Here is an 18,111-nt window from a genome sequence, read left to right as displayed (position 1 = left end):
AGTCCCTCGGCCCCTTCACTGGAGCATCTTCACTTGCACCACTCCTGCGGCGGGTGGTCTCGACACCGCGCTCCGTGCGCAATTACCCGCCAGAGCCGCAAAGGACGGGCCAAGTAAAGCGGCCGCCCAGGTGATGGAGCACCGGCACCGCGGCGGCCAAGGGCCGTACCCCAACCCTGACCCCGAAAAACAGCCTAATACACCCGCGGGAGCATGAAATGCACAAGGCACCCGGCTCCTCGGGCTTCCCCTCCGCGCCCCCACCTGTAGGGCAGCATCCCCGAGCTCCTTCTTGCCCGAGTGTTTTGGAAACTGTCAACGGAAACCCAGAGGCCAGGGAATGTGACGGGCGACCATAAATATGCAGAAGAGATGGAGTCCAAATAGCGGACGTATGGCGTCAGGGCTCGCGGAGGTCGGCCATCTGGAGCCGGGCCCTCGCTGCCGGGGCCGCGCGGTCGCCGCCGAGACCGGGCAGGCGGCGCCGGCGCACTCCGGGCACCGAGCCTGCAAAAGGGACCCCGGGCGGGCGGCCGGACACCTCGCAGACGACAGGCAGCGGGCGCAGCGACCGCCGCCCCGGGGCTCCTCCGCCGACCCTCCGTCCGTCGCCGCGCCCGGCCCCCGGCCCGAGCCCCGGAGGCGGCCGCTCTCTCCGGCCGCGCGGCCCAGCCGCATGGAGCCCGGCGCCGCGTCCCGGACGGCCGAGCCCGCCGCGGCGCGGGAAACCACCTCTCGCCACACCGAGGGCAGGAAGAAGATGGCGGCGGCCGTGGCGGCGGCGGCGGCGGCGGCGGCCTCCCACGCGCCGCTGACGCCAATGGCGCGCGCCGGCCGGCGAGCCGCGGATGGCGGCGGCGGCGGCGGCGGCGGCGGCCCGGGCTCCGGCGAGGGGCGGGGCGAGGCCGGGAGGGGGCCGGCCGGAGGCGGAGGCGGAGGCGGAGGCGGAGGCCGGGCCGGAGGCTGGAGGGAGGCGGCGGGGACAGTTTGTTGTGCTCGGAACATGGCGGGCGTCGGCGCTGCGGCCGCCCCGGGAGAAGGCGGCGGTAGCGGCGCGGACGGCCCGGAGCGGGACGGCCGCGGCGAGGCGGAGCAGCCGGGCGGCGGCGGCGGCGGCCATGGGCCCCCGCCGGCGCCTCAGCACGCGGAGACGCTGGGCTTCTACGAGAGCGACCGGCGGCGGGAGCGGCGCCGCAGCCGCGCAGGTGAGGCGGGCGGGAGGCGCTAGGCCGCGCCGAGGGCGGCGGGCAGCGTCCTGCGGTCCGGGGCCCCTGCCCCGCGGCCGCAACTGCGCCGGGGCCGCCGCGCTGGGGGTGCGCGAGCCGCCGAGGCTGCTGGCGGGCTCCGTGGCTGCGCGGCCGCTGACAGCTCGCCGGGCGGGTCGGCGCGCGGCCCCGGGCCCCCGCGGCACACGCCCGGCCAGGTGTGTCCGCCAGGCCAAGCTGCGGCCCGGGAAGTTCTGTCCTGGGTGACTTGACCGCTTTTGAAGGGCCTTCAGAAAGACCCCCGGGCTGTGCTCCGCCCGGTGTCGTTGGCGAGCACCTGTACGTCGCGGCGAGCTCCAAACCGAGAAGCTCAAGGCTGCTTTCTTAATTATTTTCATGCCGCGGTGACTTTTTCGTTGTGTATGTTAAGCGAACTGGAGCCATAGAAACCTGTTAACTTGCCCTGCACATGTGTGTTCCGCAGCCGCAGCTAGCAATGTGGGAATGAGCGTGAAGTTCAGTACTTTTGCCCAGAACAGAAATACGTAGAAACCTCTCTTCAAAACGCTACCTGTGAACTTTTCCTAAACCGAAACCTAAGCCTCTTAAAAAAAAAAAAAAAAAAGGCTGTACAGGAAAAGATGCTTTGCGAATCCTACTTTCAACGACCAATTTTAAGCATTTTGTTAGAATATTAATTTTTAAACTGTGGGATTCCTTTCTTTAAAAAATTTAAATTGCATCTGTATTCATACTGTAGTTGTATGTTAGGCTTCAACGAAAAAGACTTTGAGATACATGTTTCATTGAGTACAGTGATCACATTTACATTTTTATGTAATTCTAAGTTTTAAACAGCAGCTGAGCCATAACTCCATTAAATTTCTTCCCCCACAATTGCTTCTGGTGGGCAGTAGGGGCTCTATTAGCCATTATTTCCTTCAGTTCCTGCAAATGAATGTTAGGTCCTGAGGCTTACTGCATCATTGATTGTACTTGAATATTGAAAAATGTAGTAGTCAGATACCAGAAGGTTGATCAGGTGAGATCCTGTGTGATTTGCTAATTGTCAGAAGTAGACAAAGGTTAGATTTTGAAGAGGTCTGTATCTTTGAAAAATAAGTACAGACTGTGCCTTGTTCAGTCTTTTTCAATTAGCCACTTAAAAATTCTCAACTGTTTGGTTTAGTTGTCAAATACTTGCTTTCCAGAGTATTTACTTTCTCAACTGGCAGGATCTAAGTAAGACAGTATTAAATCTCTCAGCTGTCTGTTTACTGACTTGGACTTGAACCTTAAAGATGCTCTGGTGCAAATGGAAACAAGAGTGGCCAGGTTTCACTACAATGGCTTTACAATATTTCTGAGTTTCAGGAAAGCCAATATTATAAAAGCCTTTTTTGTTGTTGTTTGCATACGCAGAAAATGAAGTTGTCAGGAGCCTTTTGATGAGCACAGATGTTAGGTTTTTGGAATAACCCCTAACACCCCTTTCCTAGCCCTTTCGGAGATGGGTCTGAATATCTGGTACCACGGCCTTCCGCAGACTTCGCACCACGCACGCATTCTTCATCAGCATGAGTTTCTGAGCGTGGTTTACTTAACCTGTTGGAAAGTGGACTTTTAACCTAGTTGCAGAAAGTCTTTATCCGGGAGACACTTCCAGCTTTAGTTGTTGGTGTGGCCCTCATTGTTTCCCTAATTCCATCAGTCTTGTGTGAGGAGAGATGACCGTGGCAACTCTTAGGGATCAAGACTTAGGTAAGAATCTCAGGAATATTTCAGCTGGGGTCACCAGCCAGTGTCGGTCCATGTGGGCCCCAGGCGTCTCTACTCTGCTAGGCACACAGATCTTCCCCTGCTGGCATCCACCCTCTAACTGATGCTGCATTGGTTGGAGATTAGAATTCTTTCAGTCATTCTTAAATACCCAGGGTGCTGAGCGGCTCTGCTTCACATTGCTGTTCTACCATTGCCGCTTTCGACTGCTCTGTAACCTTTTCCCTCCTCCCTAGTGCAGTGTTTAGAAAACTGTTCCCTAGGGGCTGGCCTGGGCCAGAGGGCCTTTGAGTGGCACCACCTAGTGTCATGTGGGAAACATTTCTCCCTGAATCAAATGTCTTCCAAGCCTCTGTGCTTATACTTAAGGTGTTACTTGTCCATTAAAAAAAAACTTTTTTTTTTTAGTATAGTTGGCACAGTGTTGTATTAGTTTCAGGTGTACAGCAGAGTGATTCAACATGTCTGTAGGTTATGCTGTGCTCACCACAAGTGTGGCTACCACCATCACCATACATGTCCTTTTTTTAAATTCTTATGCTGCCCCTGATACTCTAGTTCCTCCTCTCCAGTTTAGCGCAACCTTTGTTTTTCCCTTTGAAAGTCGCAATCTTAGTGTCTTGGTGGCCTAACCATCAGTTAGTTCCAAAGTCCTTTTTACTATTTCTCCCAAGGAATTTAGGGGTCTTATAAATGTTTGTTGGCCTGTCCCAATAACCTAGGATACCATGAATGAGTACACTGACTAGGTGCTTATCCACACCCTCCCCATCCAAGTAAAATAATTCAAACCATAGTATTTGAGGTTAATATTTTTGTTTTATACCTATCTTTGTCCATTTATATGTCTAGAAGATATATATGAATATTCATTTGTGTATAAGCCGTTACATATACCATGTATGTGTATCTACATAAAGTGTAAGCTTTCATTTTGTTTCTTATTTCAGACTCTGAATTACTTGATTCTCTATGCTCTGACTTTGGCTTACATGTAGCCTGGAGGTGGGTTGAAACTGTTCCTCTGGTACTGGTACTTACACCCTAAGAGTGCGAAAGGGATATTCCACTCATCATACCTGTCTCTTTCTCTCTCTCAGAACGTTCATTGTATATTCCACTGTTGCTTTATGTGGTCACAGTTCTTGGACTCTTGGTATAGTGCAGAACTACAGATTCATCTCTTCCTTCTTCTTTTGTTCCTGCTCTTAAAAATACTACCAACTGGGGCGCCTGGGTGGCTCAGTTGGTTAAGCGACTGCCTTCGGCTCAGGTCATGATCCTGGAGTCCCGGGATCGAGTCCCGCATCGGGCTCCCTGCTCAGCGGGGAGTCTGCTTCTCCCTCTGACCCTCCCCCCTCTCATGCTCTCTCTATCTCGTTCTCTCTCTCAAATAAATAAATAAATAAATAAAATCTTTAAAAAAAAAATACTACCAACTTCTGTTGTCCTTTTTGACATAAGCTCAGATAATAAGTACATATTACCATAGTTTTGTACTCGTTCCCCACTTTACTCATCTGTAAAAGTTCTAAGGGGGAGAGTTTCTATATAACCATGTTCCCATTTAAGAATCTACATCTAGCAAGTCAACTTTGAACTAAGAATTAGGCAATCTGTTCTTGGCCTGGTTCGGTTGTTAAATTGCTCTTAGACTCTGTGCTTACTTAGACCACTTGCCTAATTCTTTTGGCTCTGTTTCATGACTCCACTACTAAATGGTTTAGTATCTGAAGTACGTAAGTGGGCTCTGGTGCCCGTGAAGACTTAACAGTAGAAGAACTGGTGTAAAATAAGCGTTGTACCTACCAGTGAGGATAACAATACCTATACGATGCAGGTGTTGGAATATGCATAGGGATAGGTGGTGCTTGTAAAACAAAAGAGCTTAAAGTAAGGTCATGGGTGAACAGTATTGTGTCTGATTTCAACAGTGCTGTGGAACCCATGCTTTTCCTTTTGTTTAAATGGTGACTCTTCCACTTCTAGAGCTTACACTTGTTACCCATCTCTTTTGCTGCTTTTCTCTTTCTTTACCCATTTTAGATCTCTTGCTTTACCTCTGTGAGGGAATGAGCAGAGGCAGGAAGAAAGCCTAAACTCCAAAAAGCCAACTGAGCTCCTTTTTACAGTTACCACAAAAGACTTTGAGTGGGACAGAGGTTTTAACTGTTCATATTCTCTACGCCCTATTTTTGTGTAATTGAAAATTTAAATTCTTATTACAATTAATTTATTTTTATTAAAATACCTTTTCATTTAATTGGTCCTTATCCTCCATAGAATATGTTACATGGTTATCCCTGTGGCCCCAAACTTATCCTCATGGATGATTAAAGGCTGTTGTTCTGAAATTATACTCTAGTCAATTAATATCTCACTTACAAAGGGAAGTAATGATAACTGTAAAACTGACTGGGAAGTTACTTGGAGTAACCACCACAACCCTGAAATAGGTGAGGTAGAGTTAACGTCCTCTGACACACTATTGCTCTGCTTTTAAAACTCTCACTTGCTTTATTTAACTAGCACATGTAAATTTTTTTTTTTTTTAAAGATTTTATTTATTAGAGAGAGCACATGAGAGGGGGGAGGGTCAGAGGGAGAAGCAGACTCCCTGCCGAGCAGGGAACCCGATGCGGGACTCGATCCCGGGACTCCCGGATCATGACCTGAGCCGAAGGCAGTTGCTTAACCAACTGAACCACCCAGGCACCCCTAGCACATGCAAATTAAACAAGCAATGAAGTTATTCATTTTAGTCTTTGACTGGGCAGTATCCCGGCTTTTTAAAATGTTTAACTTCATCCTAGTTTACCCTCCAAAATTCATCCCTGGCGGCTCCTTAGTGGCCCAGTTTGAGGAATGCTTGGGTGAAACAGGTCTTTGGAAAGACTGTAGCATTGACTGTCAGATTACTGACATTCTGATCCCATTTTCAGTCCTTAACCCTGAAACCTTGTGACCTTTGAAACAGTCACTACTCTTTGTGTCCCTGTTTTCCATCTATAAATGTATAAATTCATGAATATTCTACCTATTCCTTACTTCCCTAAGTGAGACTATTTAGAAGCAGTTTGAGCGTCTTAAAAACTTGAGTGGTACCTTTACTATTATTTGAGTTAGGAAGACAGAATCACTGTTGTATTGATTTCAAATGTGCCTTGTACAAGGATGAACCTCTATGTTTGTATAACAAACTTACATGTAATATTTTTACGTAACCTTAGTAAAGTTTATTACCATTTTATATTATTTAAGACTATGGAGATTCGCATGTTTTATAATATTTTCCTAACAGTTAACCAATATTACTTTCCAATTTTTTAATGGTCAGTCCTATCTTAAGAAAGATATATTTAGACATATTACTTAACATTTAAATATATTTATGATTACTCATTACTTTTAATTAATACTTTTGTATCCTGGCTTCTTATTTCTAAACCAAGCTATCCCAGAAGATAATTAAACATAACCTTCTTTTAGGGATGAGGAGGAAGCAATTTATACTGTACTTTTTCTCAATTTAAGATACCGGAACATAGAGCATTTCTGCAGTAAAAGATGAATATTGATTAAAATACTCTGGAGGAACTGATTTGGATTTATGATTGGTATTATTTTCCTTATATGAAATATTCACAAGTGGCAAAACTTAGTTCTTCTAATGTAGAAGCACTTGTTTGTATTAATAAGTATTTTTAAAAGACGCGCTGACATTTCTTCTTGGTAAGAACTAGATAAATGAACTAAAATTGGTTGACATCTAAAAAGCTAAGTCAGTGTTCGGAAAATAAACATTTGGATTATTTTATTTGGGAAAATGATTTGCTTTTAAAATATAAAGACAGATGTTTGGCATAACAGGTGAGAGCGACTTTTGCTAAGGAGGAATGAAATGCCACCACAGTACGGAAGAAGTTAAAGTGGACCAGAATTCTTGAGGGGCGGCACCCACAGGTGAAGGAACAATAGCCTTCTTAGGCTATTAGCCAGGCAGCTGTACCCAAATATGACAGGTTAAGTAAGTTCAGACAAATCTGTAGAATGCTAGACAACAATGTTTAAAACAACAAGTACAAAAACAGTGAACCACAGCTGTACTTTGGAACAGAAGATTAAGTAGCATCGTGCAAAGCCTATCTATGGCTAGGGAAGGTGGAGCGGCTGACAGAGCAGCAGGGCTAACTTAACTAGCTCAGGCTGCAGGGCCACGTAAGCCCCTTCTCCCTCAGTATGAATCAAAGGGCTCTTTCTGGCCGGTTGAAGCCAGGTTAGGGCAAGGTTATCTTGTGGGGTAGATGGATGCTAATTATGGTGTAGGGGAGAAAGCACTCTGGACTTGGGAGGTCAGAGATCCAGATTATGTTCCCAATTTGCATCTTAACCTTTCAGTGACTTTGGACAAGTCTCTTAACCTCTCTGATCCTCAGTTTCTTCGTTTGTAAAACGTGAACACCATTATCTTGCTCTCTTTAGCTCTCAGTTGTTGTGAGAATTTTATGAAGTACTGTGTGCAAGACCTTTGTAAACTGCCTCTTGGCATAAAGTGGGAGGATCCTAATCCCTTAAGCAGGGCCAGTTTTACAGGAGTGGGGGAGAAGAAGGTAAGATAAAGCTTCCGAAATATTTCACTCCACGAAGCTTGGTTCTTTTGTTAGTATTGCTTTAGTGTATCTTTAAAAACATTTCCTAGCCCATCAGTATGGTGTTAATTATATGCAGGCACTCCTCAGATTCAGGACTCACTGGGGGCTGGACATTGGGAAGATCAGGATTCGTGGTGCCTGCTTTCAAACAGCTCATGAGCTGGTAAGGGAGCTGACCAGTTAACCGTGTTAATTTCACAGAAGTAAACCCAGGGTGCTGTATGTGAAACACAGAGAAAGAGGAGGATGGGGGCAGGGGGGTTTCCAGTTTTCTAGAAAGTACATAGTGGCCTGTTTACAAAAGCACTTGAGACAATGATAGGCAAAATAATCTAGTGCCACCTGCACCCCAGTGTGGATAGCAGCAGTGTCCACGATAGCCAAAGTACGGAAAGAGCCCAGATGTCCATCAACAGATGAAAGGATAAAGAAGATGGGGGGGGGGTGAGTATAATGGAATATTGCTCAGCAACCAAGAAGAATAAAATCTTGCCATTTGCAACGATGTGGATGAAACTAGAGGGTATTACGCTAATCGAAATAAATCAGAGATAGACAAATACCATACGATTTCACTCATATGTGGAGCTTAAGTAACACAACAGAGGAGCATAGGGGAAGGGAAGGAAAAATAAAATAAGGTAAAAACAGAGGGAGGCAAACCATAGGAGACTTAGCTCTAGGAAACAAACAGGGTTGCTGGAGGGGAGGTGGGTGGTGGGATGGGGTAATTGGGTGATGGGTATTAAGGAGGGCAAGTGATGTGATGAGCACTGGCTTTTATAGTCAACTGATGAATCACTAAATTCTACCCCTGAGACTAATAATACGGTATATGTTAACTAAATTGAATTTAAATAAAAAATTAAAAAATAATCTAGTGCCAAAAAGCACACGCTTTGAGGATAGACTGCTTGATTTTGAATCCTGGCTCTCCCGCTTTCTTCCTGTGTGACCTTGGAGACCTCCTTAACCTCTCTATCCCTTGGTTTCTTCATCTGCAAAGTGGACCTAACAGTAGAATATGCCTCCTGGTTGTGAGAGCTGTGCACTAAAATGTTTTTATCATTTTGATTTTTAAAAAAATGTTTATTTATTTGACAGAGAGCGAGAACAGGAACATAAGCAGGGGGAGTGGGAGAGGGAGAAGCAGGCTTCCTGCTGAGCAGGGAGCCCAGTGGCGGGGCTCGATCCCAGGACCCTGGGATCATGACCTGAGCTGAAGGCAGACTCTTAACGACTGAGCCACCCAGGCACCCCTCATTTTGATTTTTTTAAGTGCATACTTTTAAATTTTCCATTGTGGAATTTAAATGGGTGTTTATAACTAAAATTCTTGCATTTCTAGAAGTAGAATCCTCACATACCACTGTTTTATATTTGTATTATAGTTAAGACACTTTTGTAGGTTTATATTGTACGACTTGTTTACAGAAAATTAGTTATTAGGTTAGCTAGTTTGTTGAATATACTTATTTGCCCCATTACCGTTTATCCATGAAAACAGGAGTGCAGAAGCAGCATCAGTAAACACTAGGGAACCCCCAAACCAGAATTGAGTACTACCTCAGATCCTTTGAAATTACTAGTAAGGAGTTTAAGACCTTGTGTCATGCTTTGCAGTTGTTTTGTGCTTTCGTGCAGATCCTCTCTCGGTCCCTTGGCCATCCTGCGTGGACCCTAGGCAGGTTCTAAAACTGCTCCAAGCCTCAGTTTTCTCTTCTGTGAAATTAAGACCTATGATGTGAGCCAGGGTCACAGGACTCATGTGTGATAGAGAGAATGCCAGAACCCCCTTCTTCTGATTGCTAATCCCTGCTTTTCTTGTGGATCATAACAAAACTCTTATTATGGTAAAACTTGGTCAACTGCGTCATCAGGGAAGACGCCACTGCGGAGGATAATTTTCTAAGTAAACAGGGTATAGCTGTCTCAATCTTTTGATTTAGTTTGCTGTTTTAAATTTAAAAATCCGTAATAGCCTGTTGCTGTATTTCCTTAACACAGCTGACATACTAGCAAGCTGCCCAGCTTCACTCCCTGCCCATCCTGTGGATAATGCAAGCATCCTTGTCCTGCAGCCCAGGGCGCTCACTGGCTGTGCCTGCCAGCATGGCACCCTATCCTTTTAGGGGGGACGTTCGGATACCTGGTGGGTGAGCCTCTCCAGTCACTTAGGCACACACGCAGCCAGGAGACTCCTTATCTGCAGTGGCAGCTGCGGCCAGTGAGGCGTCAGAGCTCGTCACTCTTTTCCTACTCACGCCCAGCCTCGGGAAAGTCTGTCACAGGCTGTTTTCTCAAGAATCTGGTGTTCTCTCTGCTTTTACCACTTCTGATTTCTGATTCTGTTTTTGTTCTCTCTGCCACACTGCTCTCTGGTTTTTCCTCTTCCTTTGATCTCATATAGTCTTTGAGCAAGCGTGTATTGAACACCTATGACGTGCTGTACCCCGAGGATGCAAAGGAAAGGACAAAACGAGGCCAAAAATGAGTGCGGTGGGTAGAAGTGCCAGAACAGGTAGTCGCTGTGCCAGCCGAGTGGGGAAAGGCTGCATTCTGTTCAGAAAACCTGGGGATGGCTTCACAGAGCAGGCGACTGTCCGTGGTCACCTGTGGGAAACTGGAGGGGAATTCTGTTCCAGAACCACCTGGAGTAACTGCAACCCTGAGATAGGTGTCAACCGACTGCCCTGTTAGCAAGAAGTGAAACGTAGCGTAACTAGAGAATGGTGACCTAGAGATTCAGCGGAGGCAGGTGTGGGGCATGCCTGAGAACATAGCCGGGGGCCAAGTTGTAGGGGATCGGGTGTCACCGCCGCGGAGGTGTAGGGCCTGGCCTGCAGGTGGCTGAGAGCACTGAAGGGGGCCCGCAGCCGATCTGCCAGCATGCTGGCTCTGGCTGCCCCACAGGGTTAGGGCTGAAGGGAGGAAAGACTGGAAGAAGGGCATGAGTCAGGAAGCTTAGGTGGGAACTGGGGGGGGGGGGGGGGGTGATGAGAAGGACCAAACTAGGGTGGATAGAGAGAGAGGGGTAAGTGAATAAATGTGCCAGACGACAAGTCAGTGGGGCTTCGTGAGAGGAGAAGGGTGACCCCAAGCTTCTAACACACAATGGTGTCACTGGTGGTGCACGAGCTAAAGTCAGGGCTGCAGGAGAGGGTAGATTGTGGGGGAAGATCCTGAGCTCCGCTTGGAGGTTCAAGGTAAGGGTGGGGGGCTCCAGGTGGAGTTGCCCAGGAGGCAGCTGGAAATAGGGGTCCAGGTTCCTGCAGTCAGATATGGTGACTTCAGGATTCAGATGATGGTTTTAACCTTAGACTGTCCAAAGAGAATAGGAAAAAGAGAAAAGGACACGCCAAGGAATAAGAGCTTTCAGGGATGGCCGGCGTTTCACTCTGACTGGTGCTTCGTTAGGACACAGTGATGGGAACACTGAGCCGGCAAACCCTTGCAGGTCAGGTGGGGGAGAAGCTGCCAGAGACACCCAGGGCCGAAAAGTTGGGCGACTAGAGAGGGCAGCGCCTGTGGTGGAGGGTGGCAGGCAGGAGTGCGGACGGGAATCCTGGTGAAGTGACCTTTGGGGCTCGCTGCTGTCAGTACAGTCTGTCCTGCCTTCAGAGAGGCCTGCTGCTTCTCAGATTTTACATGAAAGGATTGATGTTTATGACATATTTATTGATCTATATCAGCTAATCAGAACTTCCTTTGCTTTCTGGGGCGCCTGGGTGACTCAGTCATTAAGCGTCTGCCTTTGGCTCAGGTCATGATCCCAGGGTCCTGGGATCGAGCCCTGCATCGGACTCCCTGCTAGGTGGGGAGTCTGCTTCTCCCTTTTCCCTCTGTGTTCGCCTGCGCTCTCTCTTGCTCATATAAATAAATAAAATGTTAAAAAAAAAAAAAAACACAGTCTTTGCTTTCTAATTGGAAGACTGAACTGAATAAAGAGTATCTGTATACATTTTTTAAAAGATTTTATTTAGGGGCGCCTGGGTGGCTCAGATGGTTAAGCACCTGCTTTCGGCTCAGGTCATGATCCCAGGGTCCTGGGATCGAGCCCCACGACTGGCTCCTGGCTCGGTGGGGAGCCTGCTTCTCCCTCTCCCTCTGCCTCTCCCCCTGCTCATGCTCTCTCCCTCCCTGTATCTCTCTGTCTCAAATGAATAAATACTAAAATCTCAAAAAAATGTATTTTATTTATTTGAGAAAGAGAGAGCACGAGCTGGGGGATGGGCAGAGGGGGAGAAAGAGGGACAAGCAGACCCCCGCTGAGCGGGGAGCTCCATGTGGAGCTCCATCCCAGGACCCTGGGATCATGACCTGAGCCATCAACAGACGCTTAACCAACTGAGCCACCCAGGCGCCCCAAGAGTATGATTTTTATCTTTCATTGGTTTGGCTGTTCTTGTTTGCAGCTCAAAAGGCTTTCTTTTTCTCCCCTTCATACGGCAGATCGTGTTCTGGATCTAGCCAGTCTACACTATATTAGAAAGTTCCCAATCAAAAATTGTACTCTGCATGGATTTGGTGATACTAAGCCCTTCTAATCGGAACATCTATTAATATGTGAACAATACAGTTCACCTCTGCCCTAGCTTCAACTGTAAATGTACTGAGAGCATGATGCTCACAGTGTATTTGATGATTCGGCCTGCCCTGCTCGAAGCTGGGGTGGGTGGAAGTCTGCTTTTCTCTCCGTCTGTTTCGATCCCTAGATACCTCTTATGGTATCACTAACGCTCCAGAGAGAGGACAAATCTGGAGTTTAAAGAAATGTGTGCACGTATGTATATATTTTTTTGTGTAATATAACCTCTATACATGAGCAGCCCATTTGACCTGATGCTCAGAAGAACTCGCCATCTGTTCAGTGCTGGAGGAAGTAAGCTCTTTTAGGCCCCCAGGAGGTAGTAAGTCTCCTTCTGGGTCTTCCTAAGGGCTTTTCAAGGGTGTTTTTGACTCTAGACTCTTCCCCATCCCTGCGGACTTTAAATCCTGGCACTCACATAAGATGCAATTCTGTGAGTCAGTACTCATACATGAAATCCACCTTCCCTCTTTGTCATTTTTTGGAGGGAACACCAACACTGTGTTTGGTAAAAGGACCACAAGGGCCAGCTCAGGGCAAAGAGAACAAATTGAAACCTTTGCTATCCTGACTTCTGGAAGAGGGCTTGGCCTCCTGGGGAGTAAGAATAGGATGGTAATGGGAATCAGGGGTCCTGAAAAGTCAGTGAGGTGATGGGCTGTCAGGGAAGGGGTTGGAACCTTAGCATCTCACCCCAGAAACTCCAGTTATAGCCAAGGGGAAAGTACTCAACCTCCTTTGGCCTTACTTTCATTTGAGACGAGGTGATTCTGGGTGAATTTGTTTTGGAGGAACAGAGAGAACAGGTGGACAAATCCAAGGAAAGGTGAGTCTTTCAGATCTTGTTGAGGTTCTACTTTGTATGACTTAGTATGATGATTATCCTGTTGGTAGGCCTTCATCTAGGGAAATGGCATTATTTAGGTACTTTTGCAGGATCTCTGAGGCTGAAGAAAGAAGTTGCACTGATAATCAATGTAATTCACCCAGGATGGTTTTTGGACCCGAGCAATGCCTGTTTAGGTGACTTGGCTCTCTTTTAGCTTATGTAGAATCATATATATAGATATAGATGTATACATTTATTCATTTTGTATATACTTGATCTCTACTGTCCCTTATGTCTATCAGTCTAGGTCCTATATCACCTATAAGACCCAGGACTGCACTCTTGCAAACACTTTTCTAACAATTCTGGCTCATAGTAATTGTTCTTTTTATATTCCTGTGGCTTTTTCCCTTTATACCACACAGAGTAGCAATTTTGTCAATAATTTTTGCTGATCATTTGTGTGTAGCTGTTCAGTTCTGGGCACAGAATTACAGACTGTTTTGTTTTATTCTCTTTTTGTTTTATATATGTATTATCTTTGGCCCCAGCGAGCATTTAAGTTTCTTGATAAATACTGTTCTTTTTGTTTTGTGTCATTTTCTTTTCCTGTAGAGCTTTCGTTGTTGAGGTTCCTCAGTGCTGAACTAACAAGAGGGTACTTCCTTGAACATAATGAGGCCAAGTATACAGAAAGAAGAGAAAGAGTATACACTTGTATGCGAATACCGAGAGAATTGGAAAAGGTACTATTTTTTTTTCTATTACAAGACATCATTTTGAAAGTTATGTCAACATGTTAATTATATGAAAATAAATTGTGAACAGCTTGAGTTGAGTTTTTAAAATATTGGAAATAATGTGATCATAGGTAATTAAATGTATTGGGAGTAGGACTTCCCATCCAGGAAGAGGCTTTAAAACTTGTGTTTTTAGTGTAAGTAGGATCCAGTGTTTCTTAGCTTTGCTATGTGTTAAACTTACCGTATTTCCACTTGTGTCCCAGCCAGGTCACTTTTTCCAAGGAACTACTCTCTACCTACTCCTTTAGTTCTCATCAGTTTTATTGTACCAGGGGCAGTATTTTTTCCATTCAACATGACAAAGTATTTAATTTCAGCCCCTTTAAAGGTTTCAGTTTCTCAGAAAGCCCTCATATCTAAAACATAAATGACAGGCTCTTCAAAGGAAAAGACAATTCATTGCACCTTTGCCACAGAAAACCTCACTTGCTGGGGTGGGCGTGGCCACGGCAGCACTGACTCCCTGCACACTGTGTTCCCGCGGTTGGGTCTCAGGTCTGTCAGGACCAGTCAGAGATGTCGGGAAGGCCGCTCTTTTCCCTCTGCATTGCTGCAGTTGGTACGTCTGAGCAATTCCAAGATTTCTTGCCAGAAAGGAGGCATTAAGAAATAATTCAGCTTTGGCTGTATTAGAACACGGTTTTGTGCTTTTCTGGTAACTTAACACTTTTAATAGTTTGATCAGTTCCTTAGAATCTTACTTTCTGTTGGAGTGGCTGTCAGAGGAGTTTTGCTGGTTTGCTCGGTCAGAGTCTTCTAGAACAAGAGGGGCGGGAGACAGTGAGGAGCGAGGACCCAGCTGGTCGGGTTGATGGTCTTTTACTTCCAGCGGTCCCATCAGTGTGGTAGAGGGGAGGGAGGCAGCCGGAGAGTGACGGTTCGAGAAGTGTTGCTTCACATGGGCTCAGGTGGCAGGTCGCCTGCTGCAGCTCCAGGGCATTCTGGGCTCGGGTGGGGAGAGATGAGAGCAAGCGCGGCCTGGAGAGAGAACAGTGCTGACAGTGAGACACTGGCTGCCTTGGCTATGATTGCGTGGCTGCTTCTCTCGGGAGGCTCGGGTTCCAAGGAAGAGTCAGGGCCTGGGGGGTGAGACGGAGGAGTGTGGGGGCGCTCTCGGCACCACTGCTCCCCCAGTGCGGCAGCACCTTGATTTTGTACATTGGAATTTATTTAAGATTTTGGCCAGCGATGGGGGGTAGTGTTTCTTTTGCTTGCCAATAATAATAACAGTAATAGTAATTCTTAGGTCTTTCTTAAACACATTAACTTATTTTCTGAGCTCCCTTTTTCCTTCCGGTGATAAGCCAAGACAGGGAAATGTGAGGATACGCGGCAGAGGGAATTGGAGGGAGGTTTGCTGGGATCTGTGTCCTTGTACAGGACAGTGCCAGCCACAGTCAGCTTTTACCCACCTGGTCTCTTCGAGGGAAGGTTTTTCTCTCACCCTGCCTGAACAGTTGCGGATTCCCATTTTTCTGTGGGGCGTGCACAGAGATTTGCCTGCAATCCACAGCCAAACTATGGACACACCCAAGGGATTGCTTCAAAGCAAGAAGTGTGTGTGTCTGACCCGTTTTATTACCCGACGTGGGGCCGAAATGATGAGCAGCGGCCACAGCCCTCATGATGATGAGCTCATCGGAGGAGGGTCAATACACATATCCTCTTCTCTTTACTGGCACCATTGACATGCCAAGCAGTTTCTCGGTAGATTTCTCACAGAAACTTGCAACCGTTTCAGGTTTCTTAGTGTGAGTGTTGTCTTCTGGGGAAAATGCCCACAGGCCTTGGTAAGACTTCACTATGAACCAGGGTGTTTTTCAAACCATGGTGCATTAAGGGACCACTGATGGGATGGGTAGCTGATGAGGTAGGTTGCAGCCAATTAGGAATTTCTTTTTAAAGAAAAGAATAGAAAAGTTATCAGAGTGCATTGCCTGTAGGAGGGTAAGTATTTTGTCATGAAACTTTGGTTTTATTTATGGGTATGTAAGGGGAATAACATCAGAAAAGTTGAATTAACACTGCTCATGCACAATTGTAATAATTTTCTAATCCTGTTTCCTATTACAGAGGCTTTTGCTTTGGGCCTATTTAGGAAAAGTTGATTTAGTCTCTTAGAACAACACTTCAGAAGCATATTTATTGCTTAAAATATATAAAAGGGTGCGCATTTTTCAGTTTAGAGCAATTTCTTCTTAACTTCTCAGAATAAGTGAAATATAGAGGAAACCAGAGTTCTATTTCAGTTTAATCACAGGCATAAATTTCTTGTAACAGGGTGAGTTCCTTCTGGTGTCTCCCAGACCTTTATGTTATTTTTTATTTTAAGAGGTGGGGGGGCTATCTAGATGTTCATGTCAGTAAATTTATTGTTTAATTGGTAATACCTAATATATAATATTTTTCCCTGATATAGAATATAGAATACTTCTAATATATGACACTGTATTCATTTTTTTCCTTATTTTTTGGTAAATGCTATGATATTTTCATGTAGCCTTTCCAGGAGGAGAAACTTGACAGTTAAAGAGCACTTTGCTTCTACAAGGATTGCACGAGCTATAAAACACCTAATTAATGTTTATATTTTCAAGTCAAGAGAGTGGTCAACTCAGTATCTCTTACTGAACCTGTTTACTAATGTGAAAAAAATTCCAGAATTTTTGTGTAATTTTCTCAGTGGAAAAACACATACTTGACATTCAAAACAGGTAAATTGCTTATATATTCAAAATAGTATTTCCAGTGGCTGGTACTTTTTTCATATTTGAACTTCTCATTCTGATGTGAAAGGATGAAATTTTGGAGTGTTTTGTTGGCCTTGGGGAGCATTTCCCTTTTTTCCCGCCACAAATCCCTTTCCACCTGCACCCACACACCCCTTGGGTTCTCATCCTAGATCTGTTCCTCACCATGTGTGATCTGTGAGGGGTCTGTACTGTTCTCTTTGTACAGCGGAGGACACCGAGCTGCACTTTCTCTGCGGTCTAAACTGAGAGCAGGATAGTGCAGTGGTCAAGGGCATGAACGCTAAAGCCGGCCTGCCGAAATCAGCATCTCCACTCCACCATTTGTTAGCTGTGAGGCCTTGAGCCATTCACTTCTGTCCATTTGCCTCGGTTTCCTCATCTGTATATTAATTATGGGTGAGCCCCATATAAATGTTTTAAAATATTTTATAGTCCTCACCTCAGCAACTTGAGGAATGCCCTGCCCTAAGAGAGCAAGAGAAATTTGGAAAGGTTTCTTGTCTCCAGGTTGCATTCCAGGGGATGTCCCCTCACAGGAGGGATAGCTGTCGTCTGGGGGCTCCCTGGACAGCAAGGGGTGACCGGGAGCGGTGTGGTTTCCATGGCTCCCCCATGTCCCACTTTGATCTTATGTTAGACTTTTAATCTTCCTGCTTCACTTGCTGCTAAATTTGACTTTTCTAACCCAGCAAGGGACATGGTTTTCTGACTCTCCTCCTTCTTGGATTGTTGACCACAGGCAGTTTGGGGGAGAACTGTTTTCTTCCCTCTGTCTTTGTAACCATGCTGTCTTAGAGTAAAGCGTGTCTCTTTCATGAAGGTAGCTGGTGGTCAAAAGAGATAGTAGCACACCCCGTCACCCTGACATTTTCTGTCAGGCCCTCTAGAGTCTGGCCTCAGCAGGCACATGACTTAGAGCTCATGGTTAGGTCAGACAGCAACACTTTAGAAGCTTTCTGAAATCAGGGCAGGATCACCAGTTTCTTAGACAATTCCTGGTAAGTGCTTACTGCCCCATAGCCCCCCTTGACTTGTCCATTTACATCCCACCTCTGGCAGCTATTTCTGTGTGAATAAAACAGATAGCAGTTATCAAATAAGGATTAGGTGCCAGGCACTGTCCCAAGCACTTCAAATGAGTTAGCATTCCATCTCCCCCACGGCCTCATGCGATACATGTTCTCTTCAAGTCTTGTTTTCTCCATCTGCACCGACGTGGCAGTTGTGTTGATGTTTGTGCTGCATTTTGACCCCATGGGAACAATTTATCCTGCACCCCATGGGAACAGTATCCTTGTCAAGAGCTAATTTTGTCATCTGTGTGAATCCCAAACTGCAGGAAATAGTAAGGAAGTGCTCACCAAAGTATTCTTTAGAATTCCCTAATACACTTAAATGCTAGTTTAGAGAGCTACAGGTCACTTATTCACTTGTTTATTGATTTTTCTCAGGTTTTTTTTTTTTTAAAGATTTTATTTATTCATTTGAGACACAGAGATACA

The 18,111-nt window shown here is 45.9% G+C and overlaps 1 protein-coding gene across 2 annotated transcripts in view; it reads left to right on the top strand.

Annotated features, from left to right (window-relative positions):
- Window positions 1-379: 379 nt before the first annotated feature.
- TAPT1 (transmembrane anterior posterior transformation 1) overlaps window positions 380-18,111 on the top strand; it is a 60,843-nt gene continuing 43,111 nt past the window's right edge. For both annotated transcript variants that reach the window (XM_045881438.3, XM_064584313.1), the window contains exons 1-2: window positions 380-1,205; window positions 13,669-13,799. In XM_045881438.3, the coding sequence (XP_045737394.2) occupies window positions 395-1,205; window positions 13,669-13,799 (942 nt within the window). In that variant the 5' untranslated portion in view covers window positions 380-394. The remainder of the gene's footprint in view (window positions 1,206-13,668; window positions 13,800-18,111) is intronic.

The sequence above is a fragment of the Mirounga angustirostris genome, unplaced genomic scaffold (genome assembly GCF_029215605.1).
Source record: "Mirounga angustirostris isolate CCGP_5_RB_7025 unplaced genomic scaffold, mMirAng1.0.hap1 SCAF_2, whole genome shotgun sequence".
Taxonomy (NCBI): domain Eukaryota; kingdom Metazoa; phylum Chordata; class Mammalia; order Carnivora; family Phocidae; genus Mirounga; species Mirounga angustirostris.
The sequence above is the reverse complement of the archived record's forward strand: the minus strand, read 5'-3'. Positions and strand labels throughout refer to the sequence as shown.